Source organism: Cheilinus undulatus, linkage group 16 (assembly GCF_018320785.1).
Source record: "Cheilinus undulatus linkage group 16, ASM1832078v1, whole genome shotgun sequence".
Classification (NCBI taxonomy): Eukaryota; Metazoa; Chordata; class Actinopteri; order Labriformes; family Labridae; genus Cheilinus; species Cheilinus undulatus.
The window spans coordinates 16,661,339-16,678,883 of NC_054880.1; the positions used below are offsets into that span (position 1 = coordinate 16,661,339).

At 38.9% G+C, this 17,545-nt stretch overlaps 2 protein-coding genes across 2 annotated transcripts in view; one reads left to right on the forward strand and one right to left on the reverse strand.

Moving 5' to 3' along the window:
• ext1b (exostosin glycosyltransferase 1b) overlaps positions 1–8,790 on the forward strand; it is a 185,175-nt gene extending 176,385 nt beyond the window's left edge. Inside the window, exons 9-11 of the mRNA XM_041808251.1 lie at positions 650–810; positions 2,677–2,848; positions 6,063–8,790. Coding sequence (XP_041664185.1) covers positions 650–810; positions 2,677–2,848; positions 6,063–6,248 — 519 coding nt within the window. The 3' untranslated portion in view covers positions 6,249–8,790. The remainder of the gene's footprint in view (positions 1–649; positions 811–2,676; positions 2,849–6,062) is intronic.
• A 5,967-nt stretch (positions 8,791–14,757) lies between these two features.
• Positions 14,758–17,545, reverse strand: part of med30 (mediator complex subunit 30) — a 54,919-nt gene continuing 52,131 nt past the window's right edge. Inside the window, exon 5 of the mRNA XM_041810009.1 lies at positions 14,758–15,476. Within this exon, the coding sequence (XP_041665943.1) occupies positions 15,381–15,476 (96 nt within the window). The 3' untranslated portion in view covers positions 14,758–15,380. The remainder of the gene's footprint in view (positions 15,477–17,545) is intronic.

Genomic DNA, 17,545 nt, shown 5'->3' on the forward strand with positions numbered 1-17,545 from the left:
AGTGGCCTGAAAGAGATCTGCAGTCTGCAGCCAGACTATCTCGCTTAACATAGCTGGCTAAAGGAAAAAAAAAAGTGGAAACAATAGCTAAATGTATAGAGAAAGTAGTTGGCATTGGGCAAATAGTAAGCCTCAAGCTCTGAAAATCAGTGGATTTAGCTGACACTGTTAGCTGTAAGTACTGAGTAAACAGTTAAAGGGCGAGCTTAAAGTTCTTAGTAAAGTTACAAACAGCTGCTACAAAGATCATGTAAGTAAAGATTAAAGAAGAAGTGAGAAAGTTAACTGAAGTAGAGCAACCGTTGGCTAAATGTAGTCGGAAACTTGAAATGTTTAAAGTGATGAAAAAAGAATTAAAATGGCTAAAAGTGAGTTGTTAAAAATCAGAAATAGCCAAGCAATCGTGATGCATAAATGGTTGAAATAAATGGCAGTGTAAGTGACAGGTAGTCAGAGTTATGAGGGCAAAATTAAGTACTATCAATCAGTTATAGCCTTCTGACAAGCAATGAGTTTAAGCTCACAGCTGAAAGACAGTCAGCACCTTTTACATTCTCTGGACCAAAAATGTAATTTATTTTTGATTAATAATCCCTTGTTAATTTCTTGTTCTTATTAATGGCATGTGAAAATCTCTCTTTCCTTCCAGGTGGACTTTGCCTTCACCGTCTGGCAGAGTTTTCCCGAGCGGATCGTCGGTTATCCTGCTCGCAGCCACTTCTGGGACAGCAACAAGGAGCGCTGGGGCTACACCTCCAAATGGACCAACGATTACTCGATGGTGCTCACCGGGGCCGCCATCTACCACAGGTACAGTTCACACTAAAACACCATCTCTCTGATCTATACAACTAGAGCTGTTTACGTACTCCTGAGACAATGTTTCTCATACTCCTTATTTCAGTTCTGCTCCCCTTTTGTTACACTGGGATCACAGCTCTGCTCCACTCGACTCTCCAGTGTTCAGTCGTCTTTCTTTTGATTCACCACTTTGATGCAGTGATCTGTAGATTATTAAAGGAGGTGTGATGTTCAGTGTAGCACAGCCTCAGGAAACCAATGTTTTGACACCGGTTATGTTTAATCCAAAAAAATGTCAATTTGTCTGCTTCACAGCGTCACAGAGTTCCTGCGTTTAGTTTTACTACAGCCCTGTCAGCTTTAATACGACTTCACTCAGCTGTGATGGGAGCAGTCCATTAAGCTGAAGTCAGCCAATCACTGCAGCCGAACGCTTAATCACTTTCAATAAGTCAGCCGTTCAATCCATCCAGGAACTTCAGCAATCAAGTCTGTTGATGAATTCAGAGTTTTACCCTCAGGCTCTAACTTGTATTGTAAAGAGTCTAAAAATGTGCTGAATGTAAATGAGCTGCCGCAGAGTTGTGTTGTGGAAATATACGACTTCACAGCAAGGTTTAACGTTTGGGGTGTTATTTACTCGTTCAGTCAAGAAACAATCCTCTGACAGTTTGTCAGCATTATAATCCATTATCTACAGAAACTGAGACTAAATTATGATGGTTAAAAATCCATATACACTCTAATGTCTGCAATTCTAGACAAAAATGAAGAATTAAAAACTGGTGCAGTTTTTTAGAAATTAAGCAACCGCTAAAACTTGTCCATAACAGAAATAAACCAGGAAATCATCTTCCACAGAAATATTTTAACATTTACTTCAAACTTTCAGATTGAATGTCTATGTTTTTTAATCAATTCTCTGTACAGGCAACCTGACATCAAATGTTATTGTCACTTTTTGGGGAGCAGATAAACATCGTGAACTTTAACTTAACTAATATTAACAGCTAACACTCCTTGGATATCACTGGCATGTAATGCAGCACACCTGTCGGGAGCGATTGCCATATTGGAGTTTTGTACCTATAATCATGTAACTGCACGCTACTTAGGCCTGCCGCTTATACTTTGACAGGGTAAAGGAAGTGCACCGTGCTTGAGCACAGGAAAACGCTTTCACACTAGTCAAAAATAAAAAGGAATTAGGGGGTCAAACATGCTTGGGTATGGTACAGATTGCCCTGAATTAGTGCACTCATGGACAGTGTGTAGAGGTCACCTGAGAAATGCAAAAACAAGAATTTAGCCTTTAATAGTTACTAAGGACCTGAAGTTTTGTTGCAATAGTGTTTGATTTTTACTTAAATATCACAGTTTAAAGTTTTGCTATCTTTACAACCCTACCTAGATTAACAAAGAATCTAAATTAAACCAAAACTAAGTGGCAAATTCAAGTCAGTCACCCCTCCTACAGGCCCTTACTGACCTGTCAGTGGAGTTATACATCATTTTAACTAATAGGTAGTCCATAAGTGTTAAACTACATGAGCTGTAGCTCAGACAGCTGGGCTCAAGTCTAACCTGTGGCTCCTTTCCCAAATGTCATTCTCCACTCTCTCTTCCAAGTTACTGACATTTTCACAAACCTGTCCAGGCAGAAAAGCCTAAAAATAAACCTCCCAGACAACAAATCAAGCAACCACTTTATCTTTGTCACATTGTTTCCAGAACTGAATCTCTGTGAAGTTATCAGAAATTGGTTCAAGTGATTTTACTTGTATTTTACTGGAAGTATTCCTTTCCTTAGGTCAATGCTGCTATTGATCTCTTGTAGACTGACCCCTTATTGGTCCTCCTCTCTGTCTATTACAGGTACTACCATTACCTATACACAAACTACTTACCCATGAGTCTGAAGAGCATGGTGGACCAGCTGGCCAACTGTGAGGACATCCTGATGAACTTCCTGGTCTCTGCCGTCACCAAGCTGCCGCCCATCAAGGTCACACAGAAGAAACAGTACAAGGAGACCATGATGGGACAGGTAAGAGTGCTCAAACCTGCCTCATCTCCACATGTAGGACATTTTTTCTGCTATTCTAGCTTTTTAATACCTGAAGGACTCAGCAGTGCTTTCTGATGGCGATGTTCCAAAAGAACAAGACAGCTGCGAGTCAAAAAAAAATGGTTTGCATCAAAGAAAAAGTCATGACTGATATAATTATAACCTTGGATTTGAAACAGACGGATTATATAATCCACTTTGATTTTGTCCTCCTTTTCTAATATATGATTCACGCTGACTCCGACGTTGCCTTCTTCCCATTGGTGTGTGTGAGGGCTTTTTCAGCCAGTGAACTCTTGCTGGGTTATAAACAGCATGAATTATTTGTTTTAGATTGTTTGGAGCGACCCAGGGGTAAACAGGACAAGTCACTTACAGCAGAGAAACAAAAGCACTGAGGGAAGTCTTTTTCATGGCTTACGTCATGGTTTGTGTGCAGGCTCCAGTCTGCCAAATTTAGTGAGATCCAGCTGATGATTTATTGAGAAACATTAATGTCAGGCGACAGTCACTAATGGTTTTCTCTTGTCATTGTGTCTCAGTTGTTACTTTGATTAAAAAACAACTGCAGATGATTGGTGCTGTCAGTCTTTTCAATGCCAGGAAAACGTTTCTTCCAAATAGTCGTATGTTATTTCATCTAGTTTTCTTCCACATTACTGTTGTTTTTATTTTTTCACTGTAAACCACTTTTTTTTTGTTATGCCTCTGTGTCGCTGACAGGCTGGAGGCATTATGTTTTCAGTTTGTCCCTCGGTCTGTACAAATATATGTGTTTCATCAGGTCATTCTTATAAAGGCAATATCACGGAAATGATCTGACTGATTTCCCTCAAACTTTGCACAGATACTTACTTTGACTCAAGGATGACCTGATTACATCTTGGAGGTCAAAGGTCAAGGTCCCATGTTATATCCCTTTCTTATTAATACAATACCTAAAGAAAGCTTTGAGGGATTTTCTTTAAACTTGAACAAACGTCCACTCTGACTCAAGGAAACAGTTCTGAAGCCGTAAGGTCAATCTTCATCGCAAATATTTAAGAATGCACTGAGAAGTTTGTCTGCCAACCAACACTTGGACTTCAGGGTGATCTAATACGATTTAAGAGTTCACATGTCATTGTTTTAAACATAATTTTGACCCACATACACCTAACTACCTATGTGATTCAAAGAGTATGACAAAATGTGCGCTGACACTGATGAAGACACCAAAGAAACCACCCCAGCCCTCCTTCTTGACCCACCACCGAACTTTCACTTTGCGGCTATTGTAAATCTCACAGAGACGGTGTTACACTGTCATTTAGCAGACACCTTTGCTCAAAGCGGACATCTGGAACAGGTGTTCTTTGGGTTAGAACCTCGCCCAGGGGCCCACATTGGATACTCACCGAACCCAGACTGTTCATTTCATCCATATTTCTGCACGTTCCCTTGAAGCTTATGGATACATAACAGTCTGGCTACAGACTCTGATGCCCCCTCTCACAGACGGTTCATGTGAGACAACGCCTCCGTCAGTAGTGCTGTAATTTGTCGCTATAACTATTTCCAGTTTTCGATTAAATGAGCAACATTTCATAAATGAAACACAGAAAAACATCAGAGGCCTAACCTGGGATTAAATTCTATATAAAACTGTTTAAGTAGTAGTTATACTAATGGTGGCACAATTAAGCTCTCTTAGCTTTAGCTAAAGTTTACATAGCTATGCTAGCTTCATGCCAATGTAGCTAAGTTAGCTTTAGCAACAAGCGCTTGGCAAACAAAGCTAAAGCTAACATAGCTATGCTAGCTTCATGATTAATGTTACTACATAAGCCAATGAAGCTAAGTTAGCTTTAGAAAGAAGACCTTTAGCAAACATAGCTAGAGCTAACATAGCTATGTAGATAACGTTTATACATAGCTTACACATCTTCTTTGTGAGCTGTGTAGCAACATTATCTACATAGCTTAAGCAGCTAACAGAGCTATGTTGATGACGTTTGCAGCATCTGAACATTTTTTTGGAGGACAAGTTTACTCGGCTTTATTAAAAGCTTTGTAATTAGGTTTTGCAGGTCAGATTTTCAACTTTTGCTTCCCTAACACTGAGGTTTAATCCTATTTTAATGTGAAAGTTTTAGCCTGTATTTCCTTTCTAACAGAGATGGCGTCTCACACGAACAGTCTGTATCAGAGTTGTACGGTTTACAGCCAGACCTCTCTCTACGGATATGGACCTGTGAGCTTGGAGCAGTGTAGCCAGTGTAGCCAACTCTTAAAACTAGAGCAGCAAAATACAGCAGAGAAGACAAATTTTAAAAATGGCCGAACTTCACTAAAACTTTCTAAGGTTTTTGGAACTGTTAGAAACTACAAACATATATACATTGTTGGTTCTTAATGTCTGAAGAAAGCAGGTTATCAAATGTAACGGATAAATCCAAATGAAATCAGGTCTTACAGCTTTACATTTAGTCCAGACCCAATAAAACTTTTCTATTTGCACTCTGAGGTAGAGTGAAAACCTTTCCATAGGGTAAAAAATGCAATTTCAATCCATTCCTTAATGGTGCGCAGTACTACTTTTAACCATTTCCTAGAAATGGCTTCATTTATTTGCTACCAATAATATACTTTTTTTTGCCACTACTAATCCAATTTTCGAATAGTATATCACCAAAGTGCATAGTTTCACATTTGAAAGGAATGTTTACATCACATATATTCATAACATGTTTATGGTTCTGTTCCCAATAATCTCAATAACCTGGTAATCCAGAATATACTCTGACATGTCTTCTGGATGGGTGTAACAAAAAAATCTCTGTTCCTCCAAGCTACACTGTGGAGATCCACTGTAGCTGGAAAAGTTTCTCCTAACTCTCCGCAGAAATTCAGAACATGTCCCCTCTCTTTTCCACTTCTTTTGTGTTTCTTCTGTACTTTCTAGTTTGGATTGTTGGATGTCATAATATTGTCAAGATATAACTGTGTTCCATGTTTTCGCCTAGTTTTTTTGTTCATTTTTAAATTTCTATTTTATCTCACTTTTGAAGCTATTCAGCAAAGTTTCCATGTAGCACAAGTATCTGGTGTAACTTTGGTTGGAGCTGACTGATCTAAGTAGTTGTTAAACTCTGAACACTTAAAGTTATTAATAATTGAAATAACTTTTCTCGCCTTCCCTCCTCTCCTTCAGTCTTCGAGGGCTTCTCGCTGGGCTGATCCGGACCACTTTGCCCAGAGACAAACCTGCATGAACAAGTTCGCCAGCTGGTTTGGCGCCATGCCGCTGGTCCACTCCCAGATGAGACTGGACCCGGTCCTGTTCAAAGACCAGGTCTCCATCCTCCGCAAGAAATACAGGGACATCGAGAGGCTCTGACAGGACCGGCGCCCCCTCGGGGGGGGAGACCCCACGCAGGGGGAGGCGCGAGAGAGAGACTCAGTGGAGAGTAGACGGAGTAGTAAGACTGCAGCAGGATGGACGGGGAGCGACATGGCTCTGTCTTCCACTCAGCACATTGCCAATGACCACAGCGCGGGAATCGGATGAATAGGAAACAAGCAGATGGCGTTTGGATACGAAAAAACACAAACAAAAAGTGCAAACACAGACAGACAAAGAGGAGTACACAAACTGATGGACATGCCAAACAGTGCTGTGTGTTTTGCAAATGTGCAAACACGCAGCGCTCACTACTGACGACGTGAACTCTGCGATAGAATATTTTTTTGTACAACGTGAATACAGACGACATTGAATTTTCCTGCTCTCTCAGCACATGTGCAGGATGGTAGAAGAGGGAAGGTGATTGCAAACCTGGCAACCCCACCCACCATGAATCCTACTTCAGCAAACCCCCTCCCTTCATTCTGTATCAGGACGTCATTCTGGACTCAAAGCTCAGCTTCATAGGCCTGCTCTTCGGTTGATTTGATTTCTGTACAAATCAGCTGTTTGGTATCACTGTTGACTCGATCTCCTCTGTGAGAGGTTTGAAATCAGAGCGTCATCAGTTTAAAATTTTCACTCCTCAAACGTAGAAAGTGTAAACAGCAGAGTCCATCCTGTTATCACGGAGCCCTGACAGGGTTTAGATAGCAAAGCAGACATTATTTCCTGAGATTTTAGTCATCCTAGAGCCTGAAAACATCCCGTCTGTCCTATCCTCGCCTCATTCCTTCATATTGCTTTTATAACGGTCTATCTGCTTTCCTCTTATCACCAAGATAAGTAAGAAAAACATCGTTTCATATCCCATTTTCCCTCTCATACTCGCTCTGGTTCTTGTACTTTTCCTCATCTGTTTTTTTTCCACTTACTTTCATCATCTTTTATTTTCCCCTTTCCAACTCTCCGTACTTCCACTCTCCTGTGTGTGCGTGTGTTAGTGTGCATGCGTGTTAACAGAGCCTTGAAAAGTTGGCTCATCCAACCATAAGCTCAAGCAGAGTACATTTTCCCTTCGTTGGAATGAGCAAAATGAACATTTCTGGATGAAATGGAGCAGAACGTTGCATTCTAACCCAAACTCGTTTCGCCCGTTTATTTCTTCCCTTCATGTCCTCAGAGCTGTTTCCTTAAAGGGGAAATGGAATCAAATCTCAGACCATAGCGGGTCTTTAGTGACCTGTGTTATTTCACAGGAGTGCTTATAGAGAGATTTTTTTTAATGCTGAGAGCATCAGTGCCAATCTGACATCAGGGTCTGCCTTTAAACTTGTTTATTGCACATCACGTTGCCTACATCACTCTGAGACGCCGACATGCTCTGGTGTTGAAATATTCGAGTCATCAGTTGGATGCGGCTGTCTCGCAGCCGTATTTTTTTCCCCCTTTCCGTGACATATCAGAGGTCATCAAACTGACAAAAGGTTTTCTCCTCCATTTGTCAGTCTGGAGATCTATTTTTTTCCTTCTATTAGGTGAGCCTGTTTGATTTGGAGAGCTGTCTGAATCCCAGGGGACGAGCTGCTGATGAAACACTCACACATTACCGACCGATGTGAATGCAGTGACCCACAAACATGACCTGCTAACTAATGCTAGCCCTGGGAGGACAGCTCCATTTATTCCCTTTCCTTTGTTGCCCTCATCATAGCTTTATCCATATCAGACATTTTGCACCTTAAATTACTTTGTTTGTATCAGTGTGATCTATGGAAGCCTATTCATGCCAGTGCAGAGGAAAAAATAAATAAATATAAACCTGAGCACTGATTGTGAAAAACAAAAACACTTTAGTCAAAATCATTCTGAAAAAAGAAAAATTATGAGGAAAAAGAAAAATATTAAAATCATGGGATTGTAGGAAAATTGTAGGAAATGTCAAAATTCTGAGCTATGTCATAAATTTAAGTTCAAAAAGTTGAAATTAAGAGATTAAATTAATGTGAAAGAAAATTAAAACAAAAACATTTTGAGAGTTCTTATAAAATAAAAAAAGCAAATTTTTATCTTAAGCTATGTTGTATCTAAGTCTGTCATAATTTTAACTGTTACACACAATACATTTTTTATCTAATAATAATTTACTATCATTATTTCTTCATTTTGAAATTTTAATCAACAATTTTAATCAACTAAATATGTCTCATTACTAATAATTGACCATCTATATCAGAATTTTGACTTAGTCATATTTTTGACTTTTCTAAGTCCTGATCCTGAATTTTGCCTCTTATCTATGCCTATCTGTAATGAAAACGGTCCAAATGTCTTTTTTCCAACTATACTGCATTATAGCGTTATTTAATAATCTCATAAAATTGATCTTCCACCTCCTAAATTTGCCTTATTCTTTAACACTTTTGACTTTTTTCTCATAATTAAGGCTGCCCAATGTGGCAAAAAAAATCTGATTTTTTTTCACACAACCCATTTTTTGATAATGTTTTCTTTCCAGCTTAAGAAGAAAGAATCCTATCAAAAGTAAAAAGCAAACAAGATGTCACAGTTAAGTTTTTGGGCACACAGTCCAAATAATAATACCGAAAATTTCTACGAAAAGATTCAGAGCAGTCATTAGGATGATCCTCTTTTCTTTTGAAAAAACAAATTATACACAAACAGTGTGCATTAAAGATCATTTTGTTTACAAGGATCACCCAAACTGACATAAAACTAAAGTTTATGACAGTAAATTTAACTTAAGTCAAGAGAAAATCTCAAAATTCAGATCAAAAAGATCTGATTTATCAATAAAATTGATTTATCACCTAGGCCTTATAAAAGTGAGTTTTTAAATCTCAAAATTGTAATTTAAGATAAGCCTTTTAAGCAATGCATAGTCACATTCCTTTTTCTCTTACTGGCAGGAATGGGCTTCTGTAGCTATTGAACAACACAATCAAAACACCTAAACCAACAAGCTCTCGCCCTGCTTATGTGATCATTTTGAGGAGAAATCTGCTAGCTGTTAGCAAAGCGGCTACACACCGCCAGTAGGTCCGCCTGCAGCGACGGCAGCCAAAAGCACTGGCAGTCCAACCCTCACACTTGGTTTGCAGACACTTGAATGAAAGCTGCATGCTTTTAGTGGCCTTTCTGTCAGGCAGACATTGGATTTAATGTTTCTGCCAAAACTGTTCAGAGTGAGTGTTTTATTCATCATCATCACACATTCAATGACTGTTTTACTTTTTTAATCCATTGTTTTCTACCAATGGTAAATGTATCATAAAGCCTTCAATGTGTCAACGTTTTTTTTATAAATTCAAGAAAACTACTGTTTTAACTCAAACCTGGCAGCATTATCATGTTTCCTCATTTGTTTCACTTGTTGATGTTTTTTTTCTATTATCCAGGGACTAAAAGTTTGGATTTTCTTTGTTTGCCAGGAGAGATTTATAATCTGTTCAATGTTCGCTCATCTACAGCTACATGATTCTGGGAAAATTGACTCCTCTCTTTGTCTGCATCTGGTCCCATTTTCATCCTCAGAGAAGCATATTGTTTGAATCCATATCAAGGCTTTTATGTTTGATCATTTGAATCAATGTTGTTGATCATCTCAAGAGAACCATGTCCCCCAGCTTTGCAGATATTTCACACAAAAGGAACCATCCATTTCAGCTCCATGCCACTCTCTGCACTGTACATAGGCATATATTTATTTTTGGGAAAAAAGAAAAAGACTTTGTACTATTTGAGATGACGTGGCGAGAACAGAAGACTGATCCTGCATCGCTGAGGGGAGTTAATGGTATTTATTTAGTTTATTTTCCACATGCTGTGCACATTAATCCACAAGATGCCAATATACAGCTCATATTGTGTTTCACTCTGCATTGGTTTTCCTGGGGAACAGATCACGCTCTTTCTCAAAACAAAACTCCCCAAGAGAGATGTAACGTTTCAGAGTCATCGGCGTAGAGCTTTAACTGTAAAAGATTGCAAACGCCAGTGATCTGGAATTGGATTTGGACGCAGCATCTTGGCTCTCTATGGGAGTCAAATTGCTAAGTCCCAATAAAAACTATGCCAACTGAAAAATGGAGAATAATAAGCAGCTGGGTCCTCGATAGCAGATGGAAACATTTTCACATTCTGCTGTGATATCTTCCCCTCAAGCAAAACTGCTCTGAGGCTGCAACACTTTTGGGTTCAAATTGATTCTTTCAGGTCAAAAAACTTGGCTCCATCTTCCAGTTTGTGTAGTTTATGAAGTCCAGCGCTCATTAGGAGTGGGATGATTTAAGCCACCAGGAAAACCTCTGCATCCGCTAAAATCGTCTGTCGTTTAATCAAATGGAAAACTTTATGCAAGTTATCATTGTGTGCTTCAAAACAGATGGATGAAGGTTTACCCACAATGTGCCAGGCAGTCTGTGTTTATAGCGGCTCCAGAAACGAGTCTGTTCTTGATTTTGTGCCTTTTATCAACATGTGAGTTCTTGACATGCCGAGCACTGTTGTGTTATTGTCAGTGGACGGGCAGCGACAGCAGCGTATGAAGGGCCACAGCAGTCCTGCCTCCATACACTGGATGAGTCACAGCTTCCATTCTCTCTGCATAAATGCCCCGGTTTCATCTTTGTGTTTGGACTATGTTGCCAAGGCGACGATGATGATGACGATGTATGACCACTTCCTGTTTGGGATTATTTGTCAGTGATAGGCTGTGTCACATTAGCAGTCAAAAGTCACAGTCTATCTGTTGATCTGTAAGGACTCGGTCAAGCCCAGCTGTCCTGATGCCTTCTCCTCCCTCCTACCTTGTAATTAACAGAAGACTTTTATAGAGGTCACAAATGAAATAGATAAATGCCAATTTTGTAAGAATGATTTATAAAAAAAAATAAACTCATATTTGATGATAATGCCTTCTCTTTGTGCTTATTTTTAAAGGGGTGTCTAAATATATTTATACGGCTTTCATCTGCCACATGGGGCCAGGCAGAAAAAAGCTTGGGAATCACTGCATGAAGCGCACACCACATCCTGAATACATTTTTAAAAAGTCAGTCTGTTGTTAGCTGATGTCACTGCCTTTATTAAAAGTTTACAGTCAGCTAAATTTTGCGTTTCTGTTCATTGTGAGGTAAATTTGCCAGCCACAGTGACCTAGGGATCATAACAGGCATCGTAACAGAGAGATCTGTTGCTTTCTCAGCTCTGGCACAGAGCCAGGCAGCACTGCCCTGGCCATAGTTCACTGTGAGGTCAGGGGGAAGGCTAATTGCTGGAGCTTGTCTATTTTTCACTTGAATCAGGTGCAGCAGAAACAAACATCTTACCAATGAAGGTGTGTTTTAATCCATATTTTACTTGATTTAAGTCCTAGATGATTAAAATAAACAGGCTGTGGCTTTGTCTCTCTCAAAGCAGCAATAGTTCAGTACCTCATGTTCATATACTATGGATGTGATCATTTCTCTGGTGGCTGAAAAGGGTTGTAATATAGCAGCATAGGGGAAAGATGATTCCTCCATTCATGCTGTAGTATTTTTTTATTTTTTTTTTTAGAGGATCATGTTTCTCATGAGTGGGCATTTCTCATCAGCTCATTCAACTGACATGCCCACACCATCCTTATGCAGATATTATTGCCTCAGTTTTTATGATTTTGAAGCTTAATTTTATAAACTTACAGATGTTGTTCATGACTGTAATTGTTGTATGACAGTGGCCTGTCATACAACACACCTAAATACTGATTTATTTATTACTTTATAGGGACTTTAAGTATGCAGTTTCCAGTGTTCATTAGCTTTCAAGATACAGAATATCAACCTTAAGGCAACGTATTGCTGACCCGTCTTCTGCAATGTTTCTTTTTCATGAAAAATTCCACCTATTGTTCAACCTGCTGCTGAAGAATACTCACATAACAGTACTGGGTGAAAACACACAACAACATGAACAACATTATAACCTACATTCACTGTCTATTTACAGAAAGACGGAGAAAAAAAAACGAAGTTATATAAAATAAAATTACAACCTTCTTGGAAACATTTAAATGAAATGATACTAAAATGACAGACAGAGTTCATGAGGATTTATTTGTCCCTGAACTGTGAGACTGTAGCAGCATGATAAGAGGATATGCTGACACAGAGACTCATGCTTTGTGTTTGTGTGTTTACTTTACATGCACATTATGTAAACATCAGTGTAACCCGGCACCTTTTTATTCACTTGTGCACGGACAAGCGCTCAGCCCCTGACCTCAGCCTCAGCTCAATGAGAACACACACTATTTGTTGAGTAATAATGGTCCCTGAATGCAGCGCTGCCCTCAGAGATATAATAAGCAGGCCTGTATTAGACCACAGAGGAGGGGTATATTAGTCACTCCTCAAAGCATTGATTTTTTTTTTTTTTTTTTTCTCTGCTGAAAGCCTGCTCGCTGCTCCGATGCTGCATCTGTCCTTCTCCCCGAGGACGACAGCCTCATAACACATCGCAGATATGACCCCGGCTTTGCTCTGAATTATTAAACACACCCATATCAGGCACCCATATTCTCATCTGTATCTGTGGGCCGCTTTGTGTGTGTGTTTGAGTGAGCGCACATGTGCTCAGATTTTAGCTCATGTTTCATCTTCGTATCGAACGAGGTCCTCTGTGAATTCTGCTTTCTCTCTTTAACTCGTCTTTCTCTCCTCATTTATAAAAGATGGAGCCTTTTTTTAAGAGTTGGTAAAAATAAAAACAGAAACAGGAACTAAAAGCTCCCTCTAGTTGATTTAACAGGCCTTTCATCCAAATAATACTCTTAATAATCTGACAAAAGGAAATCAATCCTTCTTGACACAATTTTGGTCCCACTTTTGGGCTTTTATCAACTTCCTTTACTCAATAAATGTCTCCTTTTTCTGCTAATTCTGCAAGAACTCCAGGGATCTTCTTGGTTCATTTATTTATTAGTTTGTCCATGTGTCTAATAAACAATATCATAGCTTTGTTAAGGGTACAGTTAGTAAAGTTTTCGCTCTGAAAGAGCTACAATAATTTAAAATCTACTACTCCTATGTTATGTAGCAGGGGTCATCAGCTACATTTGTAAGAGGGCCAGCTTTTTCCTAGTCAGACTGGCCTCTCAAATAAACGAAACATTGAGATCAGTCCTTTTATCACAGGGGGAGATATTTTAGTTGAATATTTCTGTGGTTGTCATGTTGTCTGTCACTGGGTTAGATGCTGATATGCTGTGTAGTGGTAAGTGAAAAAACCCACATAGGAAAATTGCACTCCCAAAATGCCAGTTTCTAGTGGTGGGGGAAAAATCGATTCTTAGATGCATTGTGATGTGGAGGTGGTTGATTCTGAATCGATTTATAAATGTCCAATAATCGATCATCAAAAATAATTTAAATATTTAATACTGTGGAATATCAGGAACAAAAAGGTGGAACTCTGACACACAGTGCGTAACAGCAAATTTAGATTACCAGTTGTTCATCTGTGAAAAAGGACATTTTTATGTTTGTAATTTAAGATACGTTACAAGAAACGGATGCTGCTACATTTGGTTCAGTGCAATTATAAATTTCCATTTTACACACATCTCCCATAAGAGGATAGTGAAAATTTAATTTATCTCTTTTTTTTCTAAACAAAAATGCAATGTTTTTATTATGTCGGACACAGTGAGAACAACAGAAATGTAAACAAAAAAACAAGCGCATCAAAACGCATCAATAATCGATTAAGAATCGCATCATAGCCCTATGAATCGGAATCGAATCGAATCGTGAGGTGCCTAAAGATTCCCACCCCTACCAATTTCAACAGAAAAGGGCAAATTTTATCAAGAAAAAATGGACTGATAAATACATTTGACCTGCATTATATCTGCTAATACTGGCTGACAGGTTGATTTCTGGAAAATGGATGAAACAAAGCAATTCCTGATGAAACTGTTTCAATCGATACTGATTTGGAGTTGTTTTAATAGCTGTAGGGGGTTTTGAAAAGAAAACCCTTTTTTCCCTCCGCACATTTTGAGTTTAATATTCTGGGGGCCGGATGGGAAGATGTGGGGGGCCTGATGGGCCGCCAGTTGATTATCCCTGTTATACACTTCTCAACACCAGTGATAATCTTCTATTTTAGAGCAAAGATTCTACATAGTGCAGCTTTAATCTCTAGGAAAAGTCTGAGATTGTATTCTTGCTTTTATACTATAGCTTTTGCATAACCAGAAAGAAGAAGGTGCTTTTTCTGAGTATCTGCATTGTGTTTGTTAGAACCTCGAAATATCTCAATTTGCCGACATCAGAGAACAACAACACAGTGTGCTACTAAATGTTTCCTTCGCATCTAAGTGTGTTTATACTTTTAGTAAATAGAAGGGTTTTCAGTCCTGAATTCACGTAAAGGGTGCAAAAGATGCACGAAAAAAAATCACAGGACAAAAATTTTTTTTTTTCAATAAAATCAGAGCAAGATTTATAATTCAGCAGACATCTGAACAAATCATGATTGTAATGACACATCCAATCAGAGACAAGCTTATATCAATTAAAACAGCTGATCATTGAAGGAAGAATAAGACTTTTTGCCACAGTGTCTTTGTTTTATAAAACCGTCTTTATCAATGACTTCATACGCTTCCAACACTATGAAATAAGTAACAGATTTTCATAAACTGAGGATTAAATAGATTATAATGGTGCATCTCTACTGAGCTAGTACCTACAAATAGATCAAACATAATGTAGATCTCAACTCTGAGGATTATTTCAGTCAGAATGATTGAAATGGTGAACATGGAGGTAAACATCGCCAACAGTGATGTCCCCAACACCTTCCCAGTGCTTTATAGGGTGTCTACTCACCTTCTTCAGGTGTCAAGCCCTTTTGTCTTCATTTGTCTCCAGTCCTTGTGTTTTCTATTATTAAAAGTCCTTTTCAGAAAACCGGTTGCTATTGCCAAAGTCCCAATTTCTTGTGTAAAGTGCAGCCTCAGCCAGTCTGTTACCCTGTCACATGTCCAGTTTAAGACCATTTCATTTCTCCATCAAACGCAGCGCTTGAATGTGCGTGCGCCTGTTTGTGTGAGGCTCAGCTCCTGACAGCTAGCATGGAGTTGATCTCCCAGATGAGGTTGCGGAGTTGGTCCATGATCTGCTTTAGCTGTTGGTTCTTCTGTTTGAGTTTCTGCAAAAAAAAAAAATGACAACAAGAGAAGAAAAAACATGTTTTAGAAGCTGTACAACAACAAATACAAATGTCAAAGTGCCAAAAAAAACATTTTTGTCTGCTGAAAATTTTAAACCATAGCTTTGTAGAAGATAAAAAAGGTTGAACAACTGACAAAACAACAAAGCAATTACCGTTAGAGCTTGAGCAGAAAACAAATAATTCATGGCTAACAGGATATTAAAATTGCACGTAGCTGTGTTATTGAAAAGTCCCATGGAGACAGATTTGAGCTGCTACAACTAACATGTTTTTCACATCTGCCCCACTGCAGCATCCTGCTATCAACACAACATAAACCTAACACTTCCTCTGCCACTGGAAGTCCCTGTAAAATATCATTTGATTAACCACACAACTAAAGAAAACGGATTCCAGATGTAATCTTGTTCATAAAGACCATCATATGTTTGATAAAAGACGAGAAAAATAAACAAGGAGGTTTCTTCCCACCACAAACCCTGCAAGAAACACATTTGAAGTTTAAACTGCACGTCTCTTTATCAAACTTAGACTTAAACAGGAGCTTTTTGGTTACCCAACCTCCTGTCAGAGAGGCTTCAGATTAGGGAACCTGGCCGAGTACACTTGACTCCTAAATGCTCATTTACGCTCTCACACGGATGAGAATAATTACGTTTTATAAGCGTCACAACCGTCATTACCATCATGCAGACGCGTGCGTCTGTTAATCCACTAGAGGTTGCTGTCTCTCATGTAGCAACACAACTACTTTGCTGCTGCTCCATATACTTCACCCCAGCTCACAACTCAACAACTCACTCAATATTCTGCAGATATTTCCTCAGGAAACTCAATTAAGTTCTGCCTTTTTCCAGGCAATTCTTCTTCATTGTGTTTTGCAACTCCGGGTTGAACTGTTGGCTACTTTGCTCAACACTGCCCCTATGACTAGCAGAGGTATTGCAACATTTGGGTCCATATCTGTAAGCTTTGAGAGAAAGGAGAAATGAACACAGTTTCTGTCCATATCGGTTTCAAATGTAGAGCATAAATGACCCTTTATTCCCCTTTATTTGATCAGTGTGGATACAAGCAGACCAGACTCCTCAAACATGATTCATGTGTTCTTGAGCTAAAGCACATTTAGCTGGAGATGTGAATACAACCCTGCTCAAGTACCCCAAATATATATATATATATATATATATATATATATATATATATATATATATATATATATATATATAATATATATATATACAGTGCTTAACAAATTTATTAGACCACCACCCAAAGTAAGGTTTATGCCATAGCTGCCCTAAATTAACAGCATTGGTAATTACCAAAATCATTTTTTATGTTGTTGCAATGGTTAATACACCAATATGTAGAAGCTCTTTAGTCAAAATCAGCCAGAGTTCAGGATCTCTGAGCTCAGCCAGAGAGACCATCAGGGCCTTGGTCACCCCTCTTGCTAAGGCCCGTCTCCCCCGGTCATTCATTTTGGCTGGGTGACCAGCTCCTGGAAGAGTCCTGGTGAAGCCAAACTTATTTCAACTATGAGGCCACTGTGCTCTTGGGAACCTTCGGTGCAGCAGATTGTTTTTGTAGCCTTCCCCAGATCTTTGCCTTGCAACAATCCCGTCTCTGAGCTCTGATGGCTTGGTTTTTGCTCTCATATGCATTGTCAGCTGTGAGGCCTTCTACAGAGAGGTGTGTGCCTTCCTCAATCATATCTAATCAATTTAATTGACTCCAGTCAAGGTGTAGAAACATCTCAGCAAAGAGCCAGAAAAATTGGAGGCACGTGAGTTAAATTTCAAGTGTTTTTGCAAAGGGTCTGAATACTCATGTCAATTTGATTTTTCAGTTTTTAATAAAAAAATTGCAACTGAGTGTAGATTAATGAAAATAAAATTGGATTTCTTTGGCAGTATAGAATCAGGCTGAAGCACAACACTGAAAAAAGTGAGGGGGTCTAGATACTTTTTGAGTGCAATGTAAGTCAAAGAGAGCCAGGGTATGAGTTATAGGCAGTTTTATTTTTCCTACAATATGTCAAC